The sequence below is a fragment of the Pristis pectinata genome, chromosome 19 (assembly GCF_009764475.1).
Source record: "Pristis pectinata isolate sPriPec2 chromosome 19, sPriPec2.1.pri, whole genome shotgun sequence".
NCBI classification, from domain to species: domain Eukaryota; kingdom Metazoa; phylum Chordata; class Chondrichthyes; order Rhinopristiformes; family Pristidae; genus Pristis; species Pristis pectinata.
The window spans coordinates 41628319-41654211 of record NC_067423.1 but is presented as its reverse complement, the minus strand read 5'-3'; the positions used below and the strand labels follow the sequence as shown (position 1 = coordinate 41654211).

At 39.2% G+C, this 25893-nt stretch overlaps 1 protein-coding gene across 1 annotated transcript in view; it reads left to right on the top strand.

Moving 5' to 3' along the window:
* Window positions 1–25893, top strand: part of fgd6 (FYVE, RhoGEF and PH domain containing 6) — a 92325-nt gene that overhangs the window by 47332 nt on the left and 19100 nt on the right. The window contains exons 9-17 of the mRNA XM_052034190.1: window positions 5523–5573; window positions 5664–5722; window positions 5818–5889; window positions 7197–7265; window positions 8131–8214; window positions 9458–9537; window positions 15828–15927; window positions 23640–23786; window positions 25696–25798. Coding sequence (XP_051890150.1) covers window positions 5523–5573; window positions 5664–5722; window positions 5818–5889; window positions 7197–7265; window positions 8131–8214; window positions 9458–9537; window positions 15828–15927; window positions 23640–23786; window positions 25696–25798 — 765 coding nt within the window. The remainder of the gene's footprint in view (window positions 1–5522; window positions 5574–5663; window positions 5723–5817; window positions 5890–7196; window positions 7266–8130; window positions 8215–9457; window positions 9538–15827; window positions 15928–23639; window positions 23787–25695; window positions 25799–25893) is intronic.

Sequence of the window (25893 nt, the reverse complement as noted above, 5' to 3'; positions counted from 1 at the left end):
TGACGAACGATAGAAATTTGAAAATAGAATTGATCTCTGAATTAATGAAATAGTCAGAACTTCCAAGTGTCACTTTATCTGCTATATGTCAAGCACATTGCAATGAATCCACTTACCACAGAGAAGCAATTTTCCATTTGGTATGAAGTGTTGTTTATGTTTATCCTGTTACAATAATATTGTTCAATGTCATATTTTGTTTAGTATTATCCTCTTTCATTTCTCTAGCTATTCATGGAGCATCTAATTAGCACAAGGAAGCATTTGAAAGGAAATTAAGTCTTTCTGACATTTTCTTTTTCCGTCATCATGGAAAGAGCCAAGTTTCATTGGCACCGTCCCAGTTGCCACGAACATATTATTTGAAGTGTTATCATGCTGCAATCTCCATAGTTTAGAAGATTCCTGAATATTTAAGAGTGCCTGATACCACTTCTTAACTGTCTAAAAATTTGATATGGTAAAAAAAATATTCTGAATTGGTCTGTATCAAAATATTTTATGATCCAATGTAGATCCTCATGCATTCAACAAGAACAGACAACATTTGATTTTTAATATTCAGTAGACTTCAATCAGATCTTTATCCCTATTCAGATTTTCTTATCAGGCAATCTAACTGATTGGGTTGAAAATAAGATGGTGAATACTTACAGCTATGATCAGTGAGGTTACACTTTAGGATCAAGCAAGGTCTTGACGTTCTACCAACACTTGCCTACAGGAATGAGCTAAGCAAGAATAGCATGGTGAGCTTGGTAACATTTGCTAATTTGGCAGTTCCTTAGCCACCAACTTCATCCCTCTCTCTTTTATTTCCAACTCTTTCTCAGCATCAGTCCCTCTCCCTTTCATTCCTGTCATTGTTACCTCTGGATTTGACTATTCCAATGCATTCCTGACCAGCTTACCTCGCTCTCGTGACTGTGAATGAAATCATCCAAAACTCAGCAAACTCAAATCAAGTGTCATTCACCCAGTGTTTGCTGTCTTTCTCCAGTTCCCAGTTATGAAGCCTTGATTTTGAAATTCTCATGTGTTTTCAAACCAACCTCTCTCCCCCCCCTCTCTCACACACTCTCTCTCTACCCCGTCTCTCTTCCCCCCCTCCCTTCCTCTCTCCCCTCTCTCCCCTCTCTCCCCTCTCTCCCCTCTCTCCCCCCTCTCCCCCCTCTCCCCCCTCTCCCCCCTCTCCCCCCTCTCCCCCCTCTCCCCCCTCTCCCCCCTCTCCCCCCTCTCCCCCCTCTCCCCCCTCTCCCCCCTCTCCCCCCGCCCCCCCCCCAATATCCTTTTCTATCTCGGCAATATCTTACAGTCCTATAACCTACCAAGATATTCCCACTCCAATACAACCTCTTCCTCATCCTGATTCAATTGTTCCACCATCGCCTGTGAGATCTGAGCTGCTAAGTTCCAGACACCTGATCCTAAACCTTTCAACCTCTCTATTCCTTTGAGGGGTTCCTTGACCAAAGTTTTGATTTTCTTCCCTTCCACCTACATATGTGGCTTGGCATTAATTGTTTGATTGATAATATTCCTACCAATCATGTTTGGATTTTTTAAAATTGCTATGTTAAAGGTGCTATTGAAATGCAGGTTCTTGTTAAATCATAAAAGTAAGGTTTATCTTGTGTCCGGCAGTGTGCTAAAGTTTGCTGCATCTTATGAGTTTAAAGTAAACGCACATGATTTTATTCAAGTACAAACGTCTCAAGATTCCAATAGCATCTTGGGTGTTAAGTTTTATTGATGGTCCATTATGTCAATATGTCGCTTGACAGTAATGTTTCTAAGTTTGTATAGTCATAGTCATATAGCACAGAAACAGCCCCTTTAGCCCCACGTCAAGGCCAACCACCAGGTACCAATCTATACTAATCTCATTTACCAGCCATTGTCTATAGTCTTGTGTGTGTTGGGGGTTCAAATGCTCATCTTGATACTACTTAAATGTTGTGAGTCTCTGCTTCCATCACCCCCTCTGGCAGTGTGTTCCAGACTCCAACCATCCTCTGGCTGAAGAAGTTCTATCTCAGATGCCCTCCAAACCTTTTACCCCAGCCGAAATTTATGACTCCTGGTTTTAGATACCTCTGCTGTGGGGAAATATTTCTTTCCATTCAGCCCATCTGCGCCCTTCATAATTGTGTATACCTCTATTAAGTGCCCCCCTCCTCAGCCTCCACATTCCAAGGAAAATAAACCCAGGCTATGCGGTGTTTTCTCATAACTGAAATCCCAGGCCATATCCTGGTAAATCTCCACTGCACCATTTCCAGTGCAGTCAGCACTAGAGTGTGGGGACCAGAACGGTACACAGAACACCAGTTGTGCCTAACCTTTGTCTTATAGAGTTATATCATAACCTCCCTGCAGACTTGCAACAAAATCAGTATATGAAAATAAATATGAAAGCGCTTATTTGCACTTTAAAAATTTGAGTAACTGGTAAGTTCAGCGTCTTAAATACTGATTGGCATGAATTGTAAGAACCTGATGCCTTGCAACAAAATTTATGACATTACTTTATCATAAAAAATGAACCATACAAGATGTATTCAATATTTACACAGTAAGTAGCAAAGTTAAGTGCAAAGCTTATTTTTCACTTATCGTTCCTTAATTGCTTCGTAACTTCAGTTTAGTTTGTAGAATGTGTACGTTACGGTGTATCAAACCTTTGATTTCACCTTACTGCAAAAGAAATTTGGAAGTTCTCAGGATTTTGTTCTTCATGCCTTCTGCTGATGGTTTTAATGTTAAAATAAATACATTAGTTTAATATTGTAGTGCTTAAAAGAGCATTTCAAAAAGCAATTCCAAAAATCATCTGCCCTCCCATACTAATTTGACCATTGTATGTTTGTGTGGGAGAAGTTGTATTGGAACTCCACCAATGGGTCAGGAAAGAATAAAGTAAGGAGTAAGCATTTTATTGTTGTTCACTTGATTGTGAATTGAGCACTTTTCATTCCGCAGAGAATTGCTATGTTTTGCTTTCAGCTAGCAGTAATGTGATTGATGCAATCAGACTTGCATAATTTTCTCTCACCTTGGAAGGAAGGGAGAATTTCACTCTTGCCTGCCACATCTTATTGCTTTCTTATTGGTTCACTGAAGCAATCTGGAATGCTGTTGTATTTTGTATTACAACTCTGGGTGTCAAATCAAAAGCAGCAGCTGGTTTATGCTACCTGGGAGGATCTCTAATTTTCCAGCTCTGGAAGAGTGTGGATACAATACACATACAGTTCCTGTTCAGCACATTATGTGTATGAGGTGCAAGGAACTAGGGCACATTTTAAATCTATTGCATTCTACCAAAGTCAATTTCCATTCTGTAAAATTGAAATAGTATTCCATCCCTTTCCCACAACCAGTTCTATTGCTCATTGAGTCCATTAGAGTCGATTAGAACCCAAGGAACTAATTTGCACAATGGTCTTGGCATTTGTACATAACTTTTATCAAGACTGAAGGTGTAATGTAAATACAGCCAAGTTCATATTGATGTACATAAGACTTCAGGTTAATTCCAAGAGACTTTATAATGTAGTTGCACTTAATAGATGTAAACTAGTAAGGTTTATCCCACCTGAACTTCACCCTGCAAAACACAAAGTTAAATTTTCCTATTGCAATATTTGTGGGCCAATCCTCTTCCTTCTGCTACAGCTGAATGAAAATTTCTGATGTAATTAGGTACTTGACTGATCAGAATTACAGCTTTGCTGTATAAGTGAAATGTGGTATGATGAAATTCTGCAGTTGGATTAAATACTAAATTATTCAAAGCCATCTCTTCCTGTAGTGATGCTGCCACCTTGTGACTATTTTAAAATGTTTAACTCCCATAAATATATTCAACCATATTTCTGAACACTGTGAAATAAAGAAACATTGCTGGGACCTATGCAACCTGAGTAGAGGATTGTCTGGATATAACAGGAGAATTAAAATATTGCAGTGCTCCAAAATTTCAGTTTGTGACCAGGGTTTATTTCCGATTCATTTTAAACGCCTATTTGATTTCCAACTCATTGCCAAGTAGAAACCATCAGCAAATAGTGCTATTAAAACACCCAAAGTATGGTGCAAGAGTGATCAACCATCAATTAAATTTGGCACCTAGCTACATAAGAATAGATTAGGCCTGATAACTGAGAACTTGGTTAAAGAGGTAGACTTGAAGAAGTGCCTAAAAGAAAAAAGATAATTATTGAACTATTCAAGTTAGAAGATAAGAAACCAACGGATGATTATACTGCAGATCAACCGAGGCAGATGTAGTCAAACAACAGAAGTTGTCTTGGTGACAAAGTGGATATGTAACTGGTGGTTTATCTGTGGCTAAGGAACTGTCTAACACAGGATTGCCTAATACAGCAACATTGCACAGCAAGGTGAGAAATGTATTCAATCCTTTTTTACAGGAAAGTCTGAAGTTTAATATGGTCCAATTTAGGTCCCTTGTTGGATTTTACATTAGATTGAGAATTGAACTTTAAAATGGAAACTTCTTTAAACGACAAGAGTAGGTGCAACTCTGGATTCATTTTATGGGGAGTGAAGCTGGCCAGATGAAAGGTGAAACTGTGAGGAGGGTACTTTTGTAGTAATGATCACAACTCGATGAGATTTGGCATAATCATGAAAAGGCCAGACAAAATAGCATATGGATAGATTAATTGACTACTGTCTGTGTGGAGCTTACATGTTCTCCATGTGACCATGTGGATATCTCCCAGATGCTCCAATTTCCTACAACATCTAAAACACGTACTGGTTGGGAAGTTAATTAGCTACTGTAAATTCTAGAGAAAGTGAGTGGGGAATTGACGGGCATGTGAAAGAGAGTGGATTGCAGGGAAATAAGTGGGGAATGGGGATTTCCCTGAAAGCCAGCACAGATTTTATCAGCTGAATGGTCTACTCCTATGATGCAAGGAAATACAAAAAAATAACTTTAACGTATAAGTTCCCTCTTCACTGTTCTTCTTCTTTCCCTTTTCTGTCGAAGGCACTTGTTTCTTTTTGGGGTACACATCGAAGAATTCCAGGCACTGACATTGCTGATTTTTCTTTTACATTTTGTGGATATAGATAGATGTTGCCATCAAAGCCACCATTTATTAATTTTGCCTTTTATTTATTTATATTGTATATTTTTTTTAATCGTTTTATTTATTTTATTATTTATTTTTTATTTTTATTATTTATTACTGGCTGCCCTCAGAAATGGGCCTTTACTAAATGTATATAGGCTTGTAGGTCATGGTTGAGATTGAACCTGCTTTGATCAAAAATCCATTTGAAGCATTTCCATAAGGACCATTGGATTATAGTCATCTAACTTTGCACAAATCAGAGATTGAACCAAGAATCTTTACTGTTGTGGTTCAACCATTTACTGGATAAGCTCACTCAACAGTCAGGCAAACAAATTTGCTGCCTTAACTACAGTTAAAAAATTTACTCCAACTTCAGCTCTTAATAAAAATATTTGTCATATATTGCAGATTATGTAAAGAACCTGTCCAAGGATTGTGCTGATTACAAAGATACTCAAGGTACTCAATTTTTCTTCACCATGTGTAAAATTTTTCTGAATTGCTTATCATTTGTATAGTAATACTGTAAATTATTTACCTTCCTATCAGCTGCTCTTGCCATTGTTGTGGAAGTAGCAAACCATGCCAATGACATAATGAAACAAGGGGTATGTAATCCACTTTAACTACCTCCTGTACCGGTGAATTGCTTTTTTGCTTGGTTGCTACAACCTTAAAAGTTGTTTACTTTTCTTAATTCTAGGATAATTTCCAGAAGTTGATGCAGATTCAGTATAGCCTCAATGGGCAACAGGAGATCGTTCAGCCTGGAAGGGTGACTATTGCTGATTCTCAGATGACACTTCTCTTTACACATTAAGGAGAATTGATGTGTTTAGTAGGATACAAGTACTACAAGGAGATGTTTATTTCACTGAAATACTAATAACTGAGCTGCCATTTAGCATATTTTGTCATTTTTAATACAGAGCCACAATAGCAAATTACTATTTTTAGAATTCTGGACTTCGATTTTGCATAATGATTTGGCTACTGGGATCATACATTGGGAAATTGAGAAATTCAGTAGCTATATCTTTATAATGTTAAAGTAATAGTTTTGTTTCCAAATTCGAGGGGACTACTAATCCACCAGGAACAATGCCTTTGTTTGAAATGCAGGGCAATATTTGTCTGAGCTCTGATGATTTTGTAGCTACATATTTAGAATGGAGTAGTTTATGTGGTAGAAATACTCGCATGATCATATTCCGTATGACTTTTTGTTGGAGACCTTAATTTACATCATACTTTTATGGTTCCCAAATATATGCTAATGCTAGTTGGTCTTTTTGCATTGTGAGATGGTACTTGTATCCACTCATCACTATCACTTCTTCATATAGTGATTGACTGGGAAAAGGTGCCACCTACCTTTAAATGGGATTGGGAATTTTTACCTTCCTAAAACATTCCTTACCTTGTGGTCTGCTTCTGAATCTAAGCTTGCAGAGTTTTATTAATTTAACCACTCCTAAACGTTAAATTTATAGTGTAGTGAATTTAGTGACAGATATACATTTTGGATCGCTTTAATTGGATATTAGATATCTGCCAAACAGATGGTACAATGTAGTTGAATACAACAGATGTAGTTGAATACAACACTTGAACTATTACCTTTCTGATGATAGATGCTGGGTATTTATAGTTTTTTGAAAAATCAGTGAAAAGTATTTATAAATTATTCAAAACAAAATTTCTGTTTATTTTCAAATTGATTTTAAATCTGCTTTGTATGAACCATAAAATGATTTGAGCAATGACAAATAAAGTAATATACAAAAAAATGATCAGCTTATTTACAAATAAAAAATCTCTTTAAATATTTAAATTTTCTCAGAAAGGTAGATCTGCTTTGCCTTTTTTTTGTGGAGGTATTAGTAATTTCAAAGCTCTATTTCTTATGCCCCACTTCCTGCATTTTACCTTGGGATGACAATTTTTCCCCTAAATCCCTAATGATATTATATGGCATGATTTGCAATTATGTATTAAGAAAGTTGTTTCCAAATAAATCTGTTATTCTGCCTTTACATAATGTCACTGATAATATCATCCTATTATTGTCCCTTTGTCCAGGTTTTTTTGAAGGAAGGAACTCTGATGAAGCTATCCAGAAAGGTTATGCAACCCCGAATGTTTTTTTTGGTAATTTGAAATTTAAATTCTATTTATCTAAAGCAGTAGGAAGCAATATTTGCTTTTTTATATATATCACGAAATACAGAATGTGTAATTTTGTTAAGCTATAGGTACAGATGAAGTACAGTAGACATTAATTTGCTTGAAAGACTTCTGTAAACTACTCACACTATCTAACATAATTCAATCTGTTCAAAATATTTTAAATGGTATTTAATCTTACCATACCATTATTACTAGTAAAATGCTATTAAATGATTAAGGGTAATAAAAAAATTGACATGTCAAAATGATAAATGCTGGAAATTTTCAGTGTGGGATTGTGCAGCATCTGTGAGAGAACATTGGAGATGAGTGACGTCATTAAAGTTGGAAAAAAGTAAAATTCCACCTTATCACAAACATTCCCTTTGTTCTCTGCTCACCTCGTATCTTCCTCAAAAGCTTGCTTATATCTAACATTTTCCAGTTCTCATGATAGATTGTTAACCTGAAGTGTTCACTTTATTCCTCTCTCCACAGATGCTGCCAGAACTGTTGACTGTTTCACAGGACCCAGTTATTCTAATATATTGATTTTTTTTTAATTTGGAAATTCTTTTTAAGTCATTGGGGAGTAAATCATTTGAACAAAAAATAGGAAATGCTCAGCAGATCTGGCAGGTTCAGTGGAGTGAGAAACAGAGTTTCCAGTTGACGGCTGAGGTCCTGATGAAAGGTCATCAACCAGAATTATTAACCCGGTTTCTGTCTCCACAAATGTTGCCTGACCTAATTTCCAACATATGTAGTAGTTCGCTTTTAGAAATCATTTCAGTTTCTAACCAGAGTCTTGGATTTGAATTCTCGTAACATATGTTTTTATTTGTAGCTGAATGACGTATTATTATACACTACACCAGTACAATCGGGGATGTATAAGCTCAACAACATGCTGTCACTTGCAGGTATGAAGGTAAGTAGTTTTCTCCCTCAGTCCTCTTTTGTAGATTAAGCTGTTGGCGTAGACAAGTAAATGCAGGAAACTCTGACAAGAAGTTTTATTTTTTACGTGTGCTTATTTGCTTTCTCATTGTTGCCAATTAGACCTGATGGAACAAACTGATTGTTTTATTAATTCAATATCTGTGGTCTTAAGCGGGTATTTACTGAGCTCTACTTTGTGAGTCCATTGAGAAATAAACTAATCTAATAGGCAGTTGAAAGGCAAAGAATATCTCTTGAACTACTATACCATTTGGCAAGTCCTTGTACCTCTCTCTAGTTTGGAAGGCTATTGTCATCCTTTCAGAAATGCATTCAATAAGGCAAAGAAGGATAGTTTGAGTGTATCAAGGCATAGATATTATAGAGTGGACACTGTATAACTCGTACTACTCTACTGTTGAAATAAGTATTCGGTAAAAATATGAAGTTAAGAGTGTATTGAGTCACCTCCTGGATGTAGCCTTTCACCCTCAAAGTTACCTTTGAAAGGTAAATTGTCCAGTTACTGAATCATTATTTGATTTATTCTGTGCTAAACTAACTATAGTTCAGCGAGTGGCACAGTTTCAGAATCACGGAGTAATTTAGCTCAGAAGCAGGCTCTTTGGCCACCAAGTCCGCACTGATTCTCAAGCATTCATTTACATTAATTCTACAGTAGTCCCATTTTATTTTCCCTGCATTCCTGTCAGCTCCCTACAGATTCTACCGTTTAACTACACACCAGGGAAAACTTAGAGTGGCCAATTAACTACCAACCTACAAATCTTTAGGACGTGGGAGGAAGTCGGAGCGCCTGGAGGAAACTTGTGCGGTTTCACTAGGAGAACATGCAAACTCCATACAGACAGCACCCAAGTCACGATTGAACCCCATATGCTGCAGCAGCTATTCTAGCTGTGCCGCTGTGCTGCCCCTATTTCCACATTAATAGATGTTATTTCTAAGAACAGATGAAGGTGAGGTTATCACCAGATAGTACTTGAAGCTGACTCTTAATGCAACCCTTGAAAAGCTTTTACAAATGCTGCCTACATGGTTGTTTATTATCTGGATTTTACTTTCTCCAGTCCTGTTTTTACAGGCAGTTGGGAATAATTTCATGGGAAACCATAAAATGTAATTTCACAGAAAAAAGTGCTGATGTTTGATTTTTCTTCACATTTAAAATAAACAGTTTGAACCTATGAAGTATGTTATTTACCATGTAGGTTAGCAAACCATCTCAAGAGGCCTACCAGAATGAACTGAACATAGAAAGTGTGGAACGATCATTCATTCTGTCAGCAAGGTAATTTCTCATGGGCCAGATCTGAATCAGACAGATATAGCATCTCTTACATTGCACTGAGAGTTTTAATGTTTCTCTATTAGGAAGAAACTATTATGCATGTGGAAAGAAGATGAAAGATCTTGGCGTCTTGATAAATAAAATGGAACTATTGCTGCAGTACTCAGTGATGATAAAGTAAAACAGATGTGGAGGGTCTATTAGAGGTAGAGCAGTGATTTACTAGCTCTGCTGCAGTCATTTGCCTATTTTATCCAACTTGTGGGCCTCTGGAAACTTCTAATCAAGAACATCAATGAAAATTAAAACAGTAGGGAGTTCAATATTTATCTCTAGGGCAATACACTTAGATCTTTTTTCCTCACTGAAGCAACATTTTCTTAACAAATACCTGCTGCTACTTATCCATCAATTTCTTATCTAATCATCTTGATTTCCTGCAATTGTGTCTGTGTGTAGTTTTTTTATTAACTATTTGTTATCTTCTTTCTCCTCTGACCAGCTATTTTTTTTTCAATTCAGTGCTAGTAAGCTAGAAGCAAAAGTGATAATGGAAAAACAAAGCCTTAACCAGTTTATGGTTAACTTTCATGGGCTCTAACTTGCAGGGTGGATTGATAATTGCAAGTGTTTCAAGGTTTTGTTATAAGGTGTCTTCAGTTCTATGTAGCTCTTATTTTCTCATTAACAAGGAATATCTTGTTCGTCACCTTATTACCTGATCTTTATCTGACTGGTCAGAGCGGTGTAGAAGGTACATGGCGTGATTCTTCCAACCTTCAAATCTCCTGCTCTCCACATGTTGACTTTCTATTTTTTTCCAGAAACTTAATTTGTGTAATTGTGAGCACAGGCCCAAAGAACGTGGGAATCTTGGTCATGCAACATAATGAATGAAACCCTGGAGATTTATTGAAAATCAGCAGATAATCAAGTCTCCAAATTACATCACTGATTTCTGTGCTGCCTTTAAAATTCTGCACCTATCTCCATATGCCTCCTTCAGTCTTTAACCAGTATCACTTAAATGAAAGGAAAATCTAACACACCATCCTCCTACAGCACCTCTCTGTCGTCAAACAGCTGGATGGGAACAAACTGTACTTCCATTTTTACCCAGCTAGCCATGCCAGATGCATTGGTTTCTCTTGCCACTCTTTACTGTTACCTCTGACAATTCCCCAGGATTTGTCCTCTTATTCCCTCCCATCTCTCAGTTACATATTGTTCCAAAGTGATCCATAAACGTAGGATTTTTCCCCTCTACACAGAAGACACTCACCTTCGTCTCAACCAATGTCTGTTGGCCCCTCTTGTTTTCTCTCTGATGTTTATCTGACATCCATACTGAATGAGTGGGAATTTCCTCCAACTAAATGTTGGCAAGTGTAAAATAAAATGTCCCTTTTCTTTGGTCCATATTACAGACTCCATTCCCAAATCTCTTCCTCCTCTAACTCAGTAACCACTTGAAACTCAACAGACTATCTGCAAACTTGCCTTCATATTTGACCCTGAAATGAGCTTTGGAGAACTTGCCTGTGCTCTCCCCAAGAATGCCCATTTCCGCTTCTGTAATCTCACCAGACTCTTCCCCTGTTTCAGGTCCTCTATTGCTGAAACTCTCTTCCTTACAGTTTTTAACCTCTAGGCATGACCATTCCAATGTACGCCTGACTGGGTTCATTTGTTGTATCTTTTGTAAAGGAGGTCATCTAAAATCATAGTGCCCTTGTCCTAATATGGACTAGGCTGCATTTACCTGTCTATTTTCTTTCACTGATTTACAGCAACTAAGCAAAGGCTCATGTTTTAAATTCTCATTCTTGCTTTCAAAACACTTCATGGCCTTGCCATTCCCTATCTTTGGAATCTCCTGCAGTTCTATAACCATCAGGTATCTAAGCTCCTCCCACTCAGACCTGTTGATCATTCCCAAATTTATTTGCTCCATCAATGCCCTAAGTTTTGCATTTTCTCCCCAAACTTTTCTGCCTCTGTTCCTTTAACAAAAATAGAAAATGTGTCTTTTTGGCCAGACTCAGGGTCATCCCCTTGTGTGGCTCAGTTTGAAAACAATCCTTAGGACATATTGCTAAGTTACAAGTAAATATATCAATTGTTAATATCGTTGCACTTATGTAGCTCCCTTATACACCCTCAGGACTATCCCAAGATATTTTACACCCACTGCAGTTTTAATATGGGAAACCTGTTATGTAGTTAGCACATGGCACAGATCAACAAACAAAAGGGAAATAATGACCAGATGATCTTAGTTGTGGTTGAGAAATGAACAATATCCACAATATGGAAGTTTTCCTCTGTTCCTTAATTAGTATTATGGGATCTTTCTCATTTACCTAAGAAAGAGCCAAGGTTTAACATTTGTTCAGTTGGCACTTCCAAAAATACGGCACTCCCTCAACAGTATACTGAAACATCAGTCCAGATTTTGTGCTGAAGTTTCCAGAGAGGCTTTTAAACACAAAAATTTGTGCTCCAGGCAAAAGTACTATTAACTGAACCACAACTGACAATGATATCTTCATTGATCCTGCCACCAAGATTATCCAACAGTGCAACAACTGATCCATCAGTACATTGTTTTTCCTCGCACTTGTTGGCATTACAATTAACTAAGTCAACCAAACAAAAGCACTCCTCAGCAGCAACCATGGTACACGTTCCGTTATGGAGGGGTCAGCTCCAGCAAACTTGTTGCACTCTTCATAGCACAAGTTTCAGTATAGTGATCTGATTAATGCACACAAGCCAATACTGCTTTGCACACTTTTATGTCTTGCTTTGATTGGTGGGTAGGGTGATGGTCTACTGGGGACACAAATACTTTGCCAGTTTGATGATTTTGTTAAGTGAACCAACTTTCTCTTATTGGCAGGAGCTGACTGTTGCTGAACTCCTGTTTTAGAATTTTGGATTTAAAGAAAAATTCAGGCATAACCTGGATAATGAGGATACTGATGAAAAATCAATTATTATTCCATATTGAAAAGTGAAACCTACATAATGCTACTTATGATTTTGTCCTTTTCACTCTGTAGAGAGGGCAGGTGTGTGGCTTCATGAATAATGCTCCAAACTAACCACTAAAACACCATTTGCATGCCCCACACCAGAATCCTGAAGCACACAGTTTATTCCAGGCATTTTAGTGGGAAAAGATTACTAGATGGACTGAGGAAAAGATTCAAGGATATGCTGAAAGCCACCTTAAACAAATGCAACATCTCCACTGACTTTTGGGAATCTTTGGCTCTTGACTTCTCAAAGTGGAGAAGACGCATTAGGGATGATATTGAGAACTTTGCAGACACACTTCAAAGGGCCCTGCATAGTAGTGGAATGAATACACCACCTCAGACTAACATCTCCATCCTGTCAACTGCTACCTGCCCCTTCTGTGGAAGAGTCTACATTTCACACACTGGCCTCATCAACCACTTTTGAACCCATAAAACTGGAATGGTAATGTCATCCTCGATCATGAGTTATAGAGTAATGCAACACAGAAACAGGCCCTTCAACCCAACTCATCCATGCAGACCAAAATACCCATCTAAGCTAGTCCCATTTACCCATGTTTACCCCATAAACCTTTCCTATCTGTGTACCTGTCCAAGTATCTTTTAAATGTTGATTGTGTATCTGCTCAACTACTTCCTCTGGGAGCTTGTTCCATATACACACCACCTTCTGTATGAAGAAGTTACCCATTAGGTCCCTTTTAAATCTTTCCCCTCTCACCTTAAACCTATGCCCCCTAGTTTTTGATTCCCTTTCCCTGGAAAAAGACTGTGTGCATTCACCCCATCTATGCCCCTTATGATTTTATACACCTCCACGAACTAACCACTCAGTCTCCTATACTCCAAGGAATGAAGTCCTAGCCTGTCCAAGCACTCCCTATAACAGGCCCTTAAATCCTGGCAACATTCTCATAAATCTTCTTTGCACTCTTTCTAGCTTAATGACATTTTTCCTATAATAGGGTGACCAAAACTGTACACAGTATTCCAGGTGTGGCCTCACCAATGTCTTGTACAACTGCAACATAACGTCCCAATTCCTTTACTCAGTGCCCTGACTGATGAAGGCCAAATGCCTTCTTCACCACCCTGTCCGCCTGTGACGCCACTTTCAGGGAACCATGTACTTGTACTCCTAGGTCCCTCTGTTCTACAACACTCTCCAGGGTCCTACCGTTCACTGTGAAAGTCCTACCGTGATTTGACTTCCCAAAATGCAACACCTCACACTTGTCTGAATTGAACATCATTTGCCATTCCTTGGCCCACTTACCCAGCGGATCAAGATCACTTTGTAATTTTTGATAACCTTCTTCACTGTCTACGATACCACCTATTTTAATGTCATTTGAAAACTTACTAACCATGCCTTGTACATTCTCACCCAAATCATTTATATAAATGATGAACAACAGTGGGCCCAGCACCAATCCCTGTGGCACACCACTAGTCACAGGCCTCCAGTCCAAAAAAACAACCTTCGACCTTCACTCTCTGCTTTGTATCATCAAGCCAATTATGTATCCACTTAGCTAGATCTCCCTAGATCCTATGCAGTCTAACCTTCCAGACTAGCCTTCCATGCAAAAGTTCATATAGACAAGATCCACCGCCCCACCCTCATCAATCGCTTGGTTACCTTTTCAAAAGAAAACTGTAACTGAGGGACTGCCTAAGGAGAAGAAATGAAGCTCGAGGCCATTCTGGTTCTGCACATAAGGATATCTGTCATCTGCTCTATTTTTTAAAACCAGGCTGAGTATGTGCATATGATCTGTCCCTTTTGAAGTTGCTGTGGTATACAACAACCTCCGTTGTCAGCTCGGGAAACTCAATTTAGAGGATGACTCGTTAGAGAATAGTTGAAGGAAAGTTGGATGAATTTGCCTGTTGGTATTTTGTGTTCAGATTTCCATAGCTAACATTATGTACGACCTAATCCATGTACATCATAATAACAACTAACTGCACAGTAAGTTCATTCAAATGTTAAGTCTTTGGATCAGTGTTGAAATACTGGCAAAGATTGGCCTCAACAGGACTAATGTCGGTAAAGCTGATTTCTTTCCTGTATCCTTCCTGGAGTTGATTTTTTAATATATACAGTCATTTACAATTGACTTTGTAGTTGTTTGCATCAGGATGTCTGGAGTGCTCTGATATCTTACAACAGGAAGCTAGGATACAATTCCCTTCATTATTGGTGATAGTAGCATGTCAGAAGTGAAAAAAGTGCAACAGCAATTGAAGGAGAAGTAAAGTCTGGAGGCGGTTGTTTGATGAAAATGTTCTACCAATATGTGGTCAGTTCGAAATGCTATAAAAGGGGTTGGAAGACCTCAAATTTGGCACAAAACATGGTCTTGCAGGCAGCAGTGATCTCTGCCCTCCTCAACACTTCTGCGACCCAGGCCATCTACAGCAGGCACCTCCATAACCACGAACACTATCTGTGCAAAATCCTCCAAACTCAGAAGGGTTAGTGAACCAAGTCAGTGCCCTCTCCCAGGCCAACGTCCCCAGCATCAAGGACCCAGTTACACTCTGTCAGCTCTAATGCAAACCACATTGTTCACCAGACTTCCAAAACAGATGTGGGAAGAGATTACCAGGTGATCTGAGGAAAAGATTCAAGGATAAGCACAAAGCCTCCTTGAAGAAATACTTTGCCATTGACTCTTGGGAATCCTTGGCCCTTAACCTCTCAAAATGGAGGAGGAGCATTCAGATTGGCATTGAGAGCCTCAAGGGCAGGCATTGAGAGCACATAGAAGCCCAACATAAACAGCAGAAGGAGTGCACCACCTCACAAACCCAACCCCACCCAGCCCTCTCAGGCCTCTCCTGTCCCATCTGTGGAAGAATTTGTGGTTCCGACACTGGCCTCCTCAATCATCTCAGAACCCACAGAACCAAGTCATCCACAATCCCAAAGGACTGCTTAAGGAGTAGTAAGTAGTCAGAACAGGTTTCCTTTACTATTAACTCATTGCAGTGATATAACTTTTAGAGAGAACCTCTGTGTCCCTGAAACAGTATCATATGTTGCAATTGTGTGACACTGAGCTGCCTTTACGTTGAGCCCTTCTGGGTGAACAGGAAAAAATAAAGTGCTAACTGGCCAATTTTCATTATCTTGGGTTAATTCTCATTGACTTAAGTCGATATTACTTAGAATTTCATTTGATGTGATGTAATTTGACTGTTCTAGTTCCTGACTTTGGCTCTTTCAAAATTCAGTTCAGCAGCAGAAAGGGATGAATGGTTAAAAGCCATTTCGAAGGCCATTGAGGAATATACAAAAAAAAGGATAACATTCACTGCAAGTAAAAGCCTTGAGGTAAGAAGGTGTTTTTAAAAAAAAGGTAATTGGTTTATTATTGTCACATGTACCAAACCACAGTGAAAAGCTTTGTTTTGCATGCCATCCAGATAGATCATTCTAAACATATGTACATTAAGGTAGTACAGAAGGAAAAACAATAACAATGCAGAATATAGTATTACAGTTACAGAGAAAGTGCAGTGCTGGTAGATGGATAAAATACAAGGGCTATTTGAGAGATGAAGAGTTCATCTTTATTGTACAAGAGGTCTGTTCAAGAGTCTTATAACGGTGGGGTAGAAGCTGTGCTTGAACCTGATGGTACATGTTTTCAAGCTTTTGTATCTACTGCCTAATGGAAGGGGGGATACGAGAGAATGACTGAGGTGAGAGGGGTCTTTGATTATTTTGGCTGATTTCCTGACGCAGCAGGAAGTGTAGATAGAGTCCATGGAGGGGAGGCTGGTTTTTGTGATGGACTGGACTGTGTTCGGAACTCTGCGATTTTTGGGGGTCTTGGGCAGAGCAGTTGCCGTACCAAGCCGTGACTCACTTAAAGTCTGTAAACAGCTAAAATAACAAAAATGGGATACTTCGTCTCTGGTTTATTTTTGTCAAACTATAGAGAATATCTTTTTTAAATTTTGGCACAGTAGTTGTCGATAAAAATGAAAAGATTAATTGTTTGTGAACAAGTGAGATTTATTCAGAAATGTCACTTGTTTTCAACTGAACTTTATTGAATTAAGTCAGTAATGAGCACTCAGATACCCTCATTGAATTGTGCCATTAGTCTGGCATTTTCAACTTAACACCCTATCTTGTATTTATCCTATGTTTGTATATGTTGAAATGTTCTGAGAATTTAATAATAATTTTAGTGTTTCAAAGGATTTTGTGGTTGCAAAAGTTTGACATATTTAATATATTAGTTATGATTATGTAATATCTACAGCAAAATGATGGTAAAATACAACACTATTGATGAGACAAAATTCTAAAACAGCATAACTGATGGGAATTGAGTAGATTCAAAGGACGTCTTGCCTGTTCAATCTGAACTGGTTCAAAGCTGTGATTTGGACTGGATTTGGTTTCACTGCAACATACTCTTTCTGTGATTTAAACTGTCTGTTAGTATAATTTTCTATAAAAATGTCAGTTACAGTTGATATTGATTGTCATCACAAATGACCAAGGTGAATAGTGAAAATCCCAAATTGATTCCTCATTCCCTGAGGCTTGTTACATGCATATGGTTTCCATTCAGTTAATAGAAACTATCTGTTGAGGTAACGTAATTGCTTGGCCACAAGGTAAAGTATTCAGATAGCCAATTTCTTAAGCAGGGCCCTCAGATGATTTCCAAACCTCATACCTGTGGAAAGCTTTATGGCAGGTGCATTGGGAGCATAAACTTCTCTGACTAATGAAATAGTACTGTCATGAACAATACAAAGTGATGACTAACTGGTCAGAAGTGAAGAGCTAAATTGAACCATGCTCCAAACCATCCTAGTCTAATATCTAATATAGTGAGATGACTTGGCCAGAGAGTAGCGTTTACTGTGATCTTCATTTGGACAAATGTCCAAATTTGCTGAGTCTGGAAATTAAGGCAGAAGCATTTTTCAAATTTTTAAAAGTGAATTTCTTTTCACTTTTTAACTCTGAAAATAATAAGATCATAGCGTAAGATGATACAGGAGTTAAGATGGTTCCCCTGAAGCTCTGGAGCACCAAACATTGCCCACTGATTCTGGACATACGTAACATCAAATGTTGAGAGAAGTAGGCCATTTCAACAGAAAAATCTAAAACTATATTAAAGTGCAAGTGCGTTTTTTCCAATAACTCCAAGGTACTTTAACAAATGAATAATTGAAATGCTTTAGAGGGCTTTTCCTTAACGATTGAATTAGGGATTTTAAAAACTAAATTTAACTTATTGTTTGCTGGTCCCTCAATCATTTGGGCCCCTTCATTTACATTAGAATCATGTGATTGGAAAGTTGTCCAGCTGGAGAAATTACATGCAAGCACTTTCCTCATCTGAAATCTATACAAGTACATAAGGTGAATCAAGTTTAATTTTAACCAAAAGTGATTCATAAAAAAAAGGCTGGATAATGCTGATTTTGTTTCTTCTTATCAGTTCTGGCACATAAAGGTGCCAGATTGTTGTATTGTCGGGAAATGTGTTAGTCAATTTGTGCACTCCCAGACATTGGCATTGGGATAAATACTAGGTAAAATGTTAAGGTGACGTTAGCTTAGAATTGGCTGTTACTCCAGGAGAACTCTCCTGCCCTTCGATATCTTTAGTATCCACCTAAGAGACCAATCAGGGCTTTAACTCAACACAAGCAAAAACAAACTGCTGGAGGAACTCAGTGTGTCAGACAGCATCTATGGAAGGAAATGGACAGTTGACGTTTCGGGTCGAGACCCTTCTTCTGGACTGGATTTTACTACTCCACTGTGAAGTCTCTTCAAGGTATGCCTACTTTGAAGGGGTTTTCCTCCTCTTCAACAGGAGTTCTGAGACTGTCTCTCACTGTTCCCCCCCCTGTGATTTCTACTGCTCTCTGACTGTTTGACCACTCAGACTTGCTACCACAGCCAAGTGTCCTTCCTCGGTACTTGTTTTCACCGCCATCCTGTCCCGCATGGCTTCCAGATCCGTTTCCAGGCCTTGGTCCCAACCAAAGTCCAGATGAAGGGTCTCAACCCAAAGCGTCGACTGTCCACTTCTCTCCGAAAATGCTGCCTGACCCACTGAGTTTCTCCAGCAGTTTGTTTTTTACTCCAGATTCCAGCATCAGCAGTCTCCTGTATCTTCAATTTAACACTTTATTTGAAAGGTGATGGCTCATAGCACCCTGCTGAAGCCAAGAATATGTTCACTTTATAAGTATATATGCACTTGAGAAGGTTCAATATCAGAGATCATTAGTAAAAATACAACTACATTGAATTGTAGCATGTTATATGGATAGGAAATTATTTGTGAAACAGAGATAAAGGGAATGTTCCCTGATGATCAAGATGTAACTGTTGGTGTTTCCCTCTTGATCTTTGCTGGGGCATCAATTATTTATTATTTATGTAAATAAGGCAGATAAATGAATAAAACGTGTATGTTCAGATAACACTGATTTGTAATGAGCTGGATCATAGTGGATGTGGCGTGTTGCATGAACTCACCAACCCCAGTATCCACCTGCCCGCACAAACATGATCTGGATGCAGAAGCCCATTCCAGCTCACCCTCCATACTTGAGCAGCAACAAGGCCTCGGGCAGTTTATCCCAAGGCTCCAGCTCCTGAATACTCTGATGCTGTTTTAACAGCTTAATTCTGCTAAAAGCTTTGAACTATTTACATTTCTGATTATTAGTGAGACGGACAGTCATAGAGAGATGCAGCACAGAAACTGGCTTTTCAGCCCCCTTGGTGTCCGCACCAACCATCAACCACCCATTTACACAGATCCAAGAGTAATCCCACGACCAGAGGCAAAAGCAAGCAGTACAGGCTGGTGCAGTACAGGCTGGTACAGTACACCAGTAAGAAAGTGGCCAATGCAGTCATACAAATGGGTTAATTATTTTTCCAGGTTTGCTAATACAAAACTAGCTGTGACTGTGATCACGGGGAAGGATGTAAGGAGGCTTCATGGGGATATAGATGAACTGTGTGAGAGGGCAAGAATTTGACAGATGGAATATACAATAAAACTCTTATAATCTGCTATTCAACTGTTCGGAAATCCTAATGGTTCAGCATCAAACTCACAGGTGACGTTTCCCGCATTCCCCTGAAATGCACCAGAGCCCTGGTTTCCACACACACTTTAAACTTGTTGGGTTCATTGGAAAATTTTATTATACCACTGTGTAATCTCCCAGATTATCAGAATTTTATTGTAATGTGGAAAAATGTGAGGACAGCCACTTTGGTGTTTCGTAAATGGTGAGAGATTGGGAAATGCTGATGTGCAAAGGTACCTCGGTGTTCTTGTACACAAGCCACTGGAAGCCACCATGCAAATGCAGTAAGCAGTGATTAGCCTGTTATTATGAGAGGATTTGAATGCAGGAATGAGGATGTCTTGCTGCAATTGTATAGGGCCTTGGTGAGACCATACCTGGAGTACTGCGTGCAGTTTTGGTCTGCATACCTAAGAAAGGAGATACATGCTACGGAGGCCATGAGGCAAAGATCCATTAGACTGGTTCAAGGGATGGCAGTTTTACCATAAAAAGAGAGCTTGAATAGACTGGGACTATGTTGTTTAGAGTTCAGAAGAATGAGAGGTGATCTCATCGAAATGTACAAAATTCTTACAAGGCTGAACAGGTGGATGCTGAGGATGTTCCCCTGGCTAAGGAGTCTGGCACCAGGGGACACTGTGTGAGAATAATGGATAGGCTGATTAGGACTGGTATGAAGAGAAACTTGTTGACCCAGAAGGTTATGAACCTTAGTAATTCTTTACCCCGGAGGGCTGAGAGGGCACAGTCATTAAGTTCATTCAAAATGAAGATAGAATTTTGGATATTATGGGAATCGAGGAGTATGACGATAGTGTTGAAAAATGGCACTGAGGTAGAAAATCAGCCATGATCTTAATGAAAGGCAGAGCAGGCTCAAGGAGCCAGAAGGCCAACTCCAGTTCTTGTTTCTTCTATTCCTAAATCTGCAAAGTATTGCGAGAAATTTGAATTGATTTCATAGATCCTCACAATGTTCTGGCTCAGAAGCATGTGACAGACACGTGGACAAGCAGAGAACAGAGGGATATGGACCATGTGTCGGCAGATGGGGTTAGTTTAGATTGGCATCATGGTTGACACAGACATTGTGGGCAAAAGGGCTTGGTCTTGTGCTGTACTGTTCTGTATGTGCACTGCTACAAAAGTATGGTTCCCAGCTTGTTTCAAGGACACCTGGGTAAAACATTCACTATCATTTTTTCCTGATGGGAGAACAATAAGAGAAGGCATTTAATTGTTTCTGGCACTGTACATGAAAATAATAAATAGTATGTGTCCTGTCAGATAAAAGATATTGGGATTAAAAGATATTGAGATTAAATAAAACCAAAATGCTTATATTTGTACTATCATAATTGTCTCTGAGCAAATAAAGTCAAAGTGGAGTTTATTGTCATATGCGCAAGTACATGTACGCACAGGTGCAATGAAAAACTTGCTTGCAGCAGCATCACGGGCACATGGCATCAGATACACAATGCTCATAAGAAAAACTTAAATTATACATAAATTAAGCAAAACCTATACAAGAAAGAACATAATTAGAACAAAAAAAAGTCCATTGTAATGCAAACCGGTCATAGTGTTGCTATACTGAGGTAGTGAATAGGGTTGTGCAGCTTGGCTCAAGAACTGAATGGTTGAAGAAAAGTAGCTATTCTTGAACCTGGTGGTGTGGGACTTCAGGCTTCTGTACCTCCTGCCTCATGTAGATACTACGGATGGTGGGGAGGGATGCACCGGTGATGTATTGGGCTGAGTCCACTGCTCTCTACGCGCGCGCGCACACACACACACACACACACACACACACACACACACACACACACACCGGTGATGTATTGGGCTGAGTCCACTGCTCTCTACGCGCGCGCGTGCACACACACACACACACACACACACACACACACACACACACACACACACACACACACACACACACACACACACCAATTGTTATTGGTAAGCCAGCTGTCTCTCATGTATCTCCTCTCAATCATTTACTTTTAATACAGCAGGCCTGTATTCTTGGCATATCTTCCAAAGGTGGTGTTGCAAATTTAGTTTCTTGAAAGCAGTACAAATCACCCACAAAGCCTCATAAGGAGTCGGCCATTCATCCCCTTGAGCCTGTTCCCCCATTCATGAGAGGATCAGCCATTCCTGCCCTTTCTTCATATCATTTGAATTCCCTTACTGATTAGAAATCTATCTCAGCCTTGAATATACCCAAGGACTCTGCTCCCACAGCTCCCTGTGCCAAGGACTTGTAAGCCTCAGAGAGAAGAAATTCTTTCTCATCTCATTTTTATGTGGCGTCTCATTATTCTGAGACCATGCACGTTGGTTCTGGACTCTCCGTTGAGAGGAAACATCCTCTGAACATTTACCAGTTTAGCCCCTTAAGAATCTTACATACTTAGTGGGTTGCTCCATCCCAGCAATGCTTCAGTATAAGTTCAGAAGATGTAACTTGTGCCTTTTTCTCTTCTTAACAAAAACTGGTTCATTTGGTAAGCCATTAAGAAAGTTCATCTAATTGTGGTCTTGTCTGAAATGAAAAGATATAAATATAACAGTCACCAATCAATGCAACAAGATTTCAAGAGAAATTTTACTCAGAGAGGTGAGAATTGGGACCATCACATGGAATGTTTCAGGCAGTCACCATGGAGAAAGCTAGATAATTACATGGGAGAGAAAGGAATGAAGGATGGATTAACAAGCCAAGATAAAGTTAATAGTGTGGGAGACTCATGTGCACCGTAAAAGCCAACATTTGAATTGTTTCTGTGCTGTTAAATTTGATGTAATTGTGGGACAGGTTAAGGAAATGGTATGGTAAACTGATTTGTACAACAGACGGTGAGATCTAGATGGTAGTATACCTCAGTCTTCAATTAAAAATATAGTCCTGCTCTTTATTGAGCAATTTGGAGAAGAAAGAGAATTAGAGTTCCTTCATAATGATGTAAGCATCCTAACTTCTAAATCCTCCAAAAAGTCACATGGGAATTGGACAGAGGAAAATTGGAATCAGAATATCAAACAAAAACCCTGCAGATTAAAAAATGAAATAAAAGTAGCATTTTCTGTTTTTATTCTTTATTGTTAGAATTTGTGCCCAAATACTCCGCCAATTTGTACTTTAATGTTTTCGCTGTCAGTAGATCAAATATAGGAAATTACTTTGGTATCTTTGGTTTGATACTATTCATATGGAAGTTATGACTAGTAATTTAATTTTAACCTGGAAGAACAATGAGTTTGAACTGCCAAAGAATTGGCTCTCTGAGAACTTAGACTTGATCCTTTGTTTCCTTCCTTCCTTGTCCCTACTTTAATTGCAACAATCCTGACATCCAATCCATCCTGGATCAAATTTCTGGTCAAGCTAATGGAGCTGAGTAGTATAAAATGAAATCTAGAAAGCTGCTCTCAGACTTCTGATTGTTGAACCAATAACTCGAATCTTGCAAGTACACCTTCAATTCCATTGTCCTCTCATTTCCCTTGTTTCCATTTGGGACCATATTCTTAATACACAAGTTGTTTTAATTGGACCAAAAGTAAATATGTATTATTTCATCCGATTTGTGCTCTGTAGTTAGCGTAGCAGTTAGCGTAACGCTATTAAGGCGCCAATGGCCTGGGTTCAATTCCAGCCACTGTCCGTAAGGAGTTTGTACATTCTGCCCATGTCTGCGTGGGTTTCCTCCGGGTGCTCTGGTTTCCTCCCACATTCCAAAAAAGACGTACGGGTTAGGAAGTTGTGGGCATGCTACGTTTGTGCCGGACGCGTGGCGACACTTGTGGGCTGCCCCCAGAACATTCTATGCAAAAGATGCATTTCACTGTGTGTTTTGATGTACATGTGACTAATAAAGAAATCTTATCTAGTTATTGTATTATAACTTTTATGCCATTGTGAACGACTTTTTCTTCTAGGAAGAGCCAGATAAACCAGAGGTTAATACACCTTTGGGCACTAAGGCACCTATATGGATTCCTGATCCTCGTGCTACCATGTGTATGGTCTGCACATGTGACTTTACACTTACTTGGAGGCGGCATCATTGTAGAGCATGTGGAAAGGTTTGTGAATTGGTGTAGTTTTTGCTCTAACATGTCTTTGTTTACTTGTTTTCTAAAGATGCTGACGCTTATTGGGATAATACTGCCTTAGAGGCCATTCTGATAGCTTTAAATTCTGTCCTGACTGATGAATTTTTGGACGGAGTCTGTTTGTTAAAGCGAGCTTTTACTTATGAGCTTCTGAATTGGTAAATTGGTTTCTTATTGTCACATGTACTGAGGTACAGTGAAAAACTTGTCTTGCATACCATTCATACAATCAATTCATTACACAGAGCAATTGAGGTAGTACAAGGTAAAACAATAACAGAATGCAGAATAAAATGTTACAGTTACAGAGGAAGTGCAGTAGACAATAAGGTGCAAGGTCATAATGAGGTAAATTGTGAGGTCAAGAGTCCATCTTATTGAGGGGACCATTCAGTAGTCTTATAACAGTGGGATAGAAGCTGTCCTTGAACCTGGTGGTACGTGCTTTCAGGCTTTTGTATCTTCTGCCCAATGGGGGAGGGGAGGAGAGAGAATGTCCGGGGTGAGTAGGGTCTTTGATTATGCTGGCTGCTTTCCCAAGGCAGTGAGAAGTGTAGACAGAGTCCATGGAGGGGAGGCTGGTTTCCATGATGTGCTGAGCTGTGTCAAAAACTCTCTGCAGTTTCCTGTGGTCTCAGGCAGAGTAGTTGCCATACCAAGCTGTAATGCATCCAGATAGGATGCTTTCTATGGTGTATCGATAAAAATTGGTGAGGGTCAAAAGGGACATGCCAAATTTCTTTAGCCTCCTGAGGAAGTAGAGGCACTGGTGAGCTTTCTTGTCCGTGGTGTCATCGTGGTTGGACCAGGACAGGCTTTTGGTGATGTTCACTCCTAGGAACTTGAAGCTCTCACCCCTCTCGACCTCAGCACTGTTGATGTAGACAGGAGCATGTGCACCACCCCCCACCCCACTTCCTGAAGTCAATAACCAGCTCTTTTGTTTTGCTGACATTGAGGGAAAGGTTGTTTTCATGACACCATGTCACTAGGTTCTCTACCTCCTTCCTATACTCTGACTTATCATTATGTGCAAACTTGTAGATAGAGTTAGAGCAGAATCTGGCCATGCAGTCATGATTGTATAGGGAGTAGAGTAGGGGGCTGAGAACGCAGCCTTGTGGGACACCAGTGTTGAGAATAATTGTGGTGGAGGTGTTGCTGCCTATCCTTACTGATTGTGGTCTGTTGGTCAGGAAGTCAAGGATCCATTTGCAAAGGGAGGTATTGAGTCCCAGGTCTCAGTTTATGGTAAAGCTTGCACTTCACATTAAGCTGGAGTCTAAGCTCAAAAAAAGTGATTCATGCGGCTCAACAAATCCACATAAAAGCAGTTTTCTGCAAATCTAAAAGGGGTGGTTAGGCTCTCTTCTTGTTGGAGATGAAACTGAAGGGCACTTTGGCACAAGAACAATGGATTTATCAAAACAAGCCCAAATGTTATCCAGATTGCCACACTGTCTGAAGAATTGTGAATAGTATTAAATACTGTGCAATCATTGGCCAGCATTCCTACTTCAGACGTTATGATGAGGAAAGCCCAAAAAAGAAGCATTTGATGATTGTCCTGCAGTGGTATCGTGGAGCTGAGATAATTGCCCTCCAACCACTAACTTTTTGCTTGGTTTGACACCAACCAGTAGAGAGATTTCCTTCAGATTGCCAGTGGTTTCAATTTTACTAGGTCTCCTTAAGATCACACGTGGTCAAATAATACTATGATGTCAAGGGCAATCACTCTCACCTCTAAAGGAAAAGTAATAACAGGATGCAGAATATAGTCTTCCATGTTAGCCAGGTAGTAATTTTATCATTCAGTTTAATTCAGCCAACTGAAATTGTTCTTGAGAATCCTGTGTAACCCGATTTTATCTTCTAGATTGTTTGTCAAGCTTGTTCATCAAATAAATTTAATCTGGACTACCTTAAAAACCGACCAGCCAGAGTTTGTGATTACTGTTTCTCAGAACTGCAAAAGAGAGGTAAGGAAAATATTGATGGTGTTGCAGTATATTATCTTGTAGAGGGTCCCATAAAAAGTATTTCAGGTCCTGATATAAGTTTCTGCATACTATGT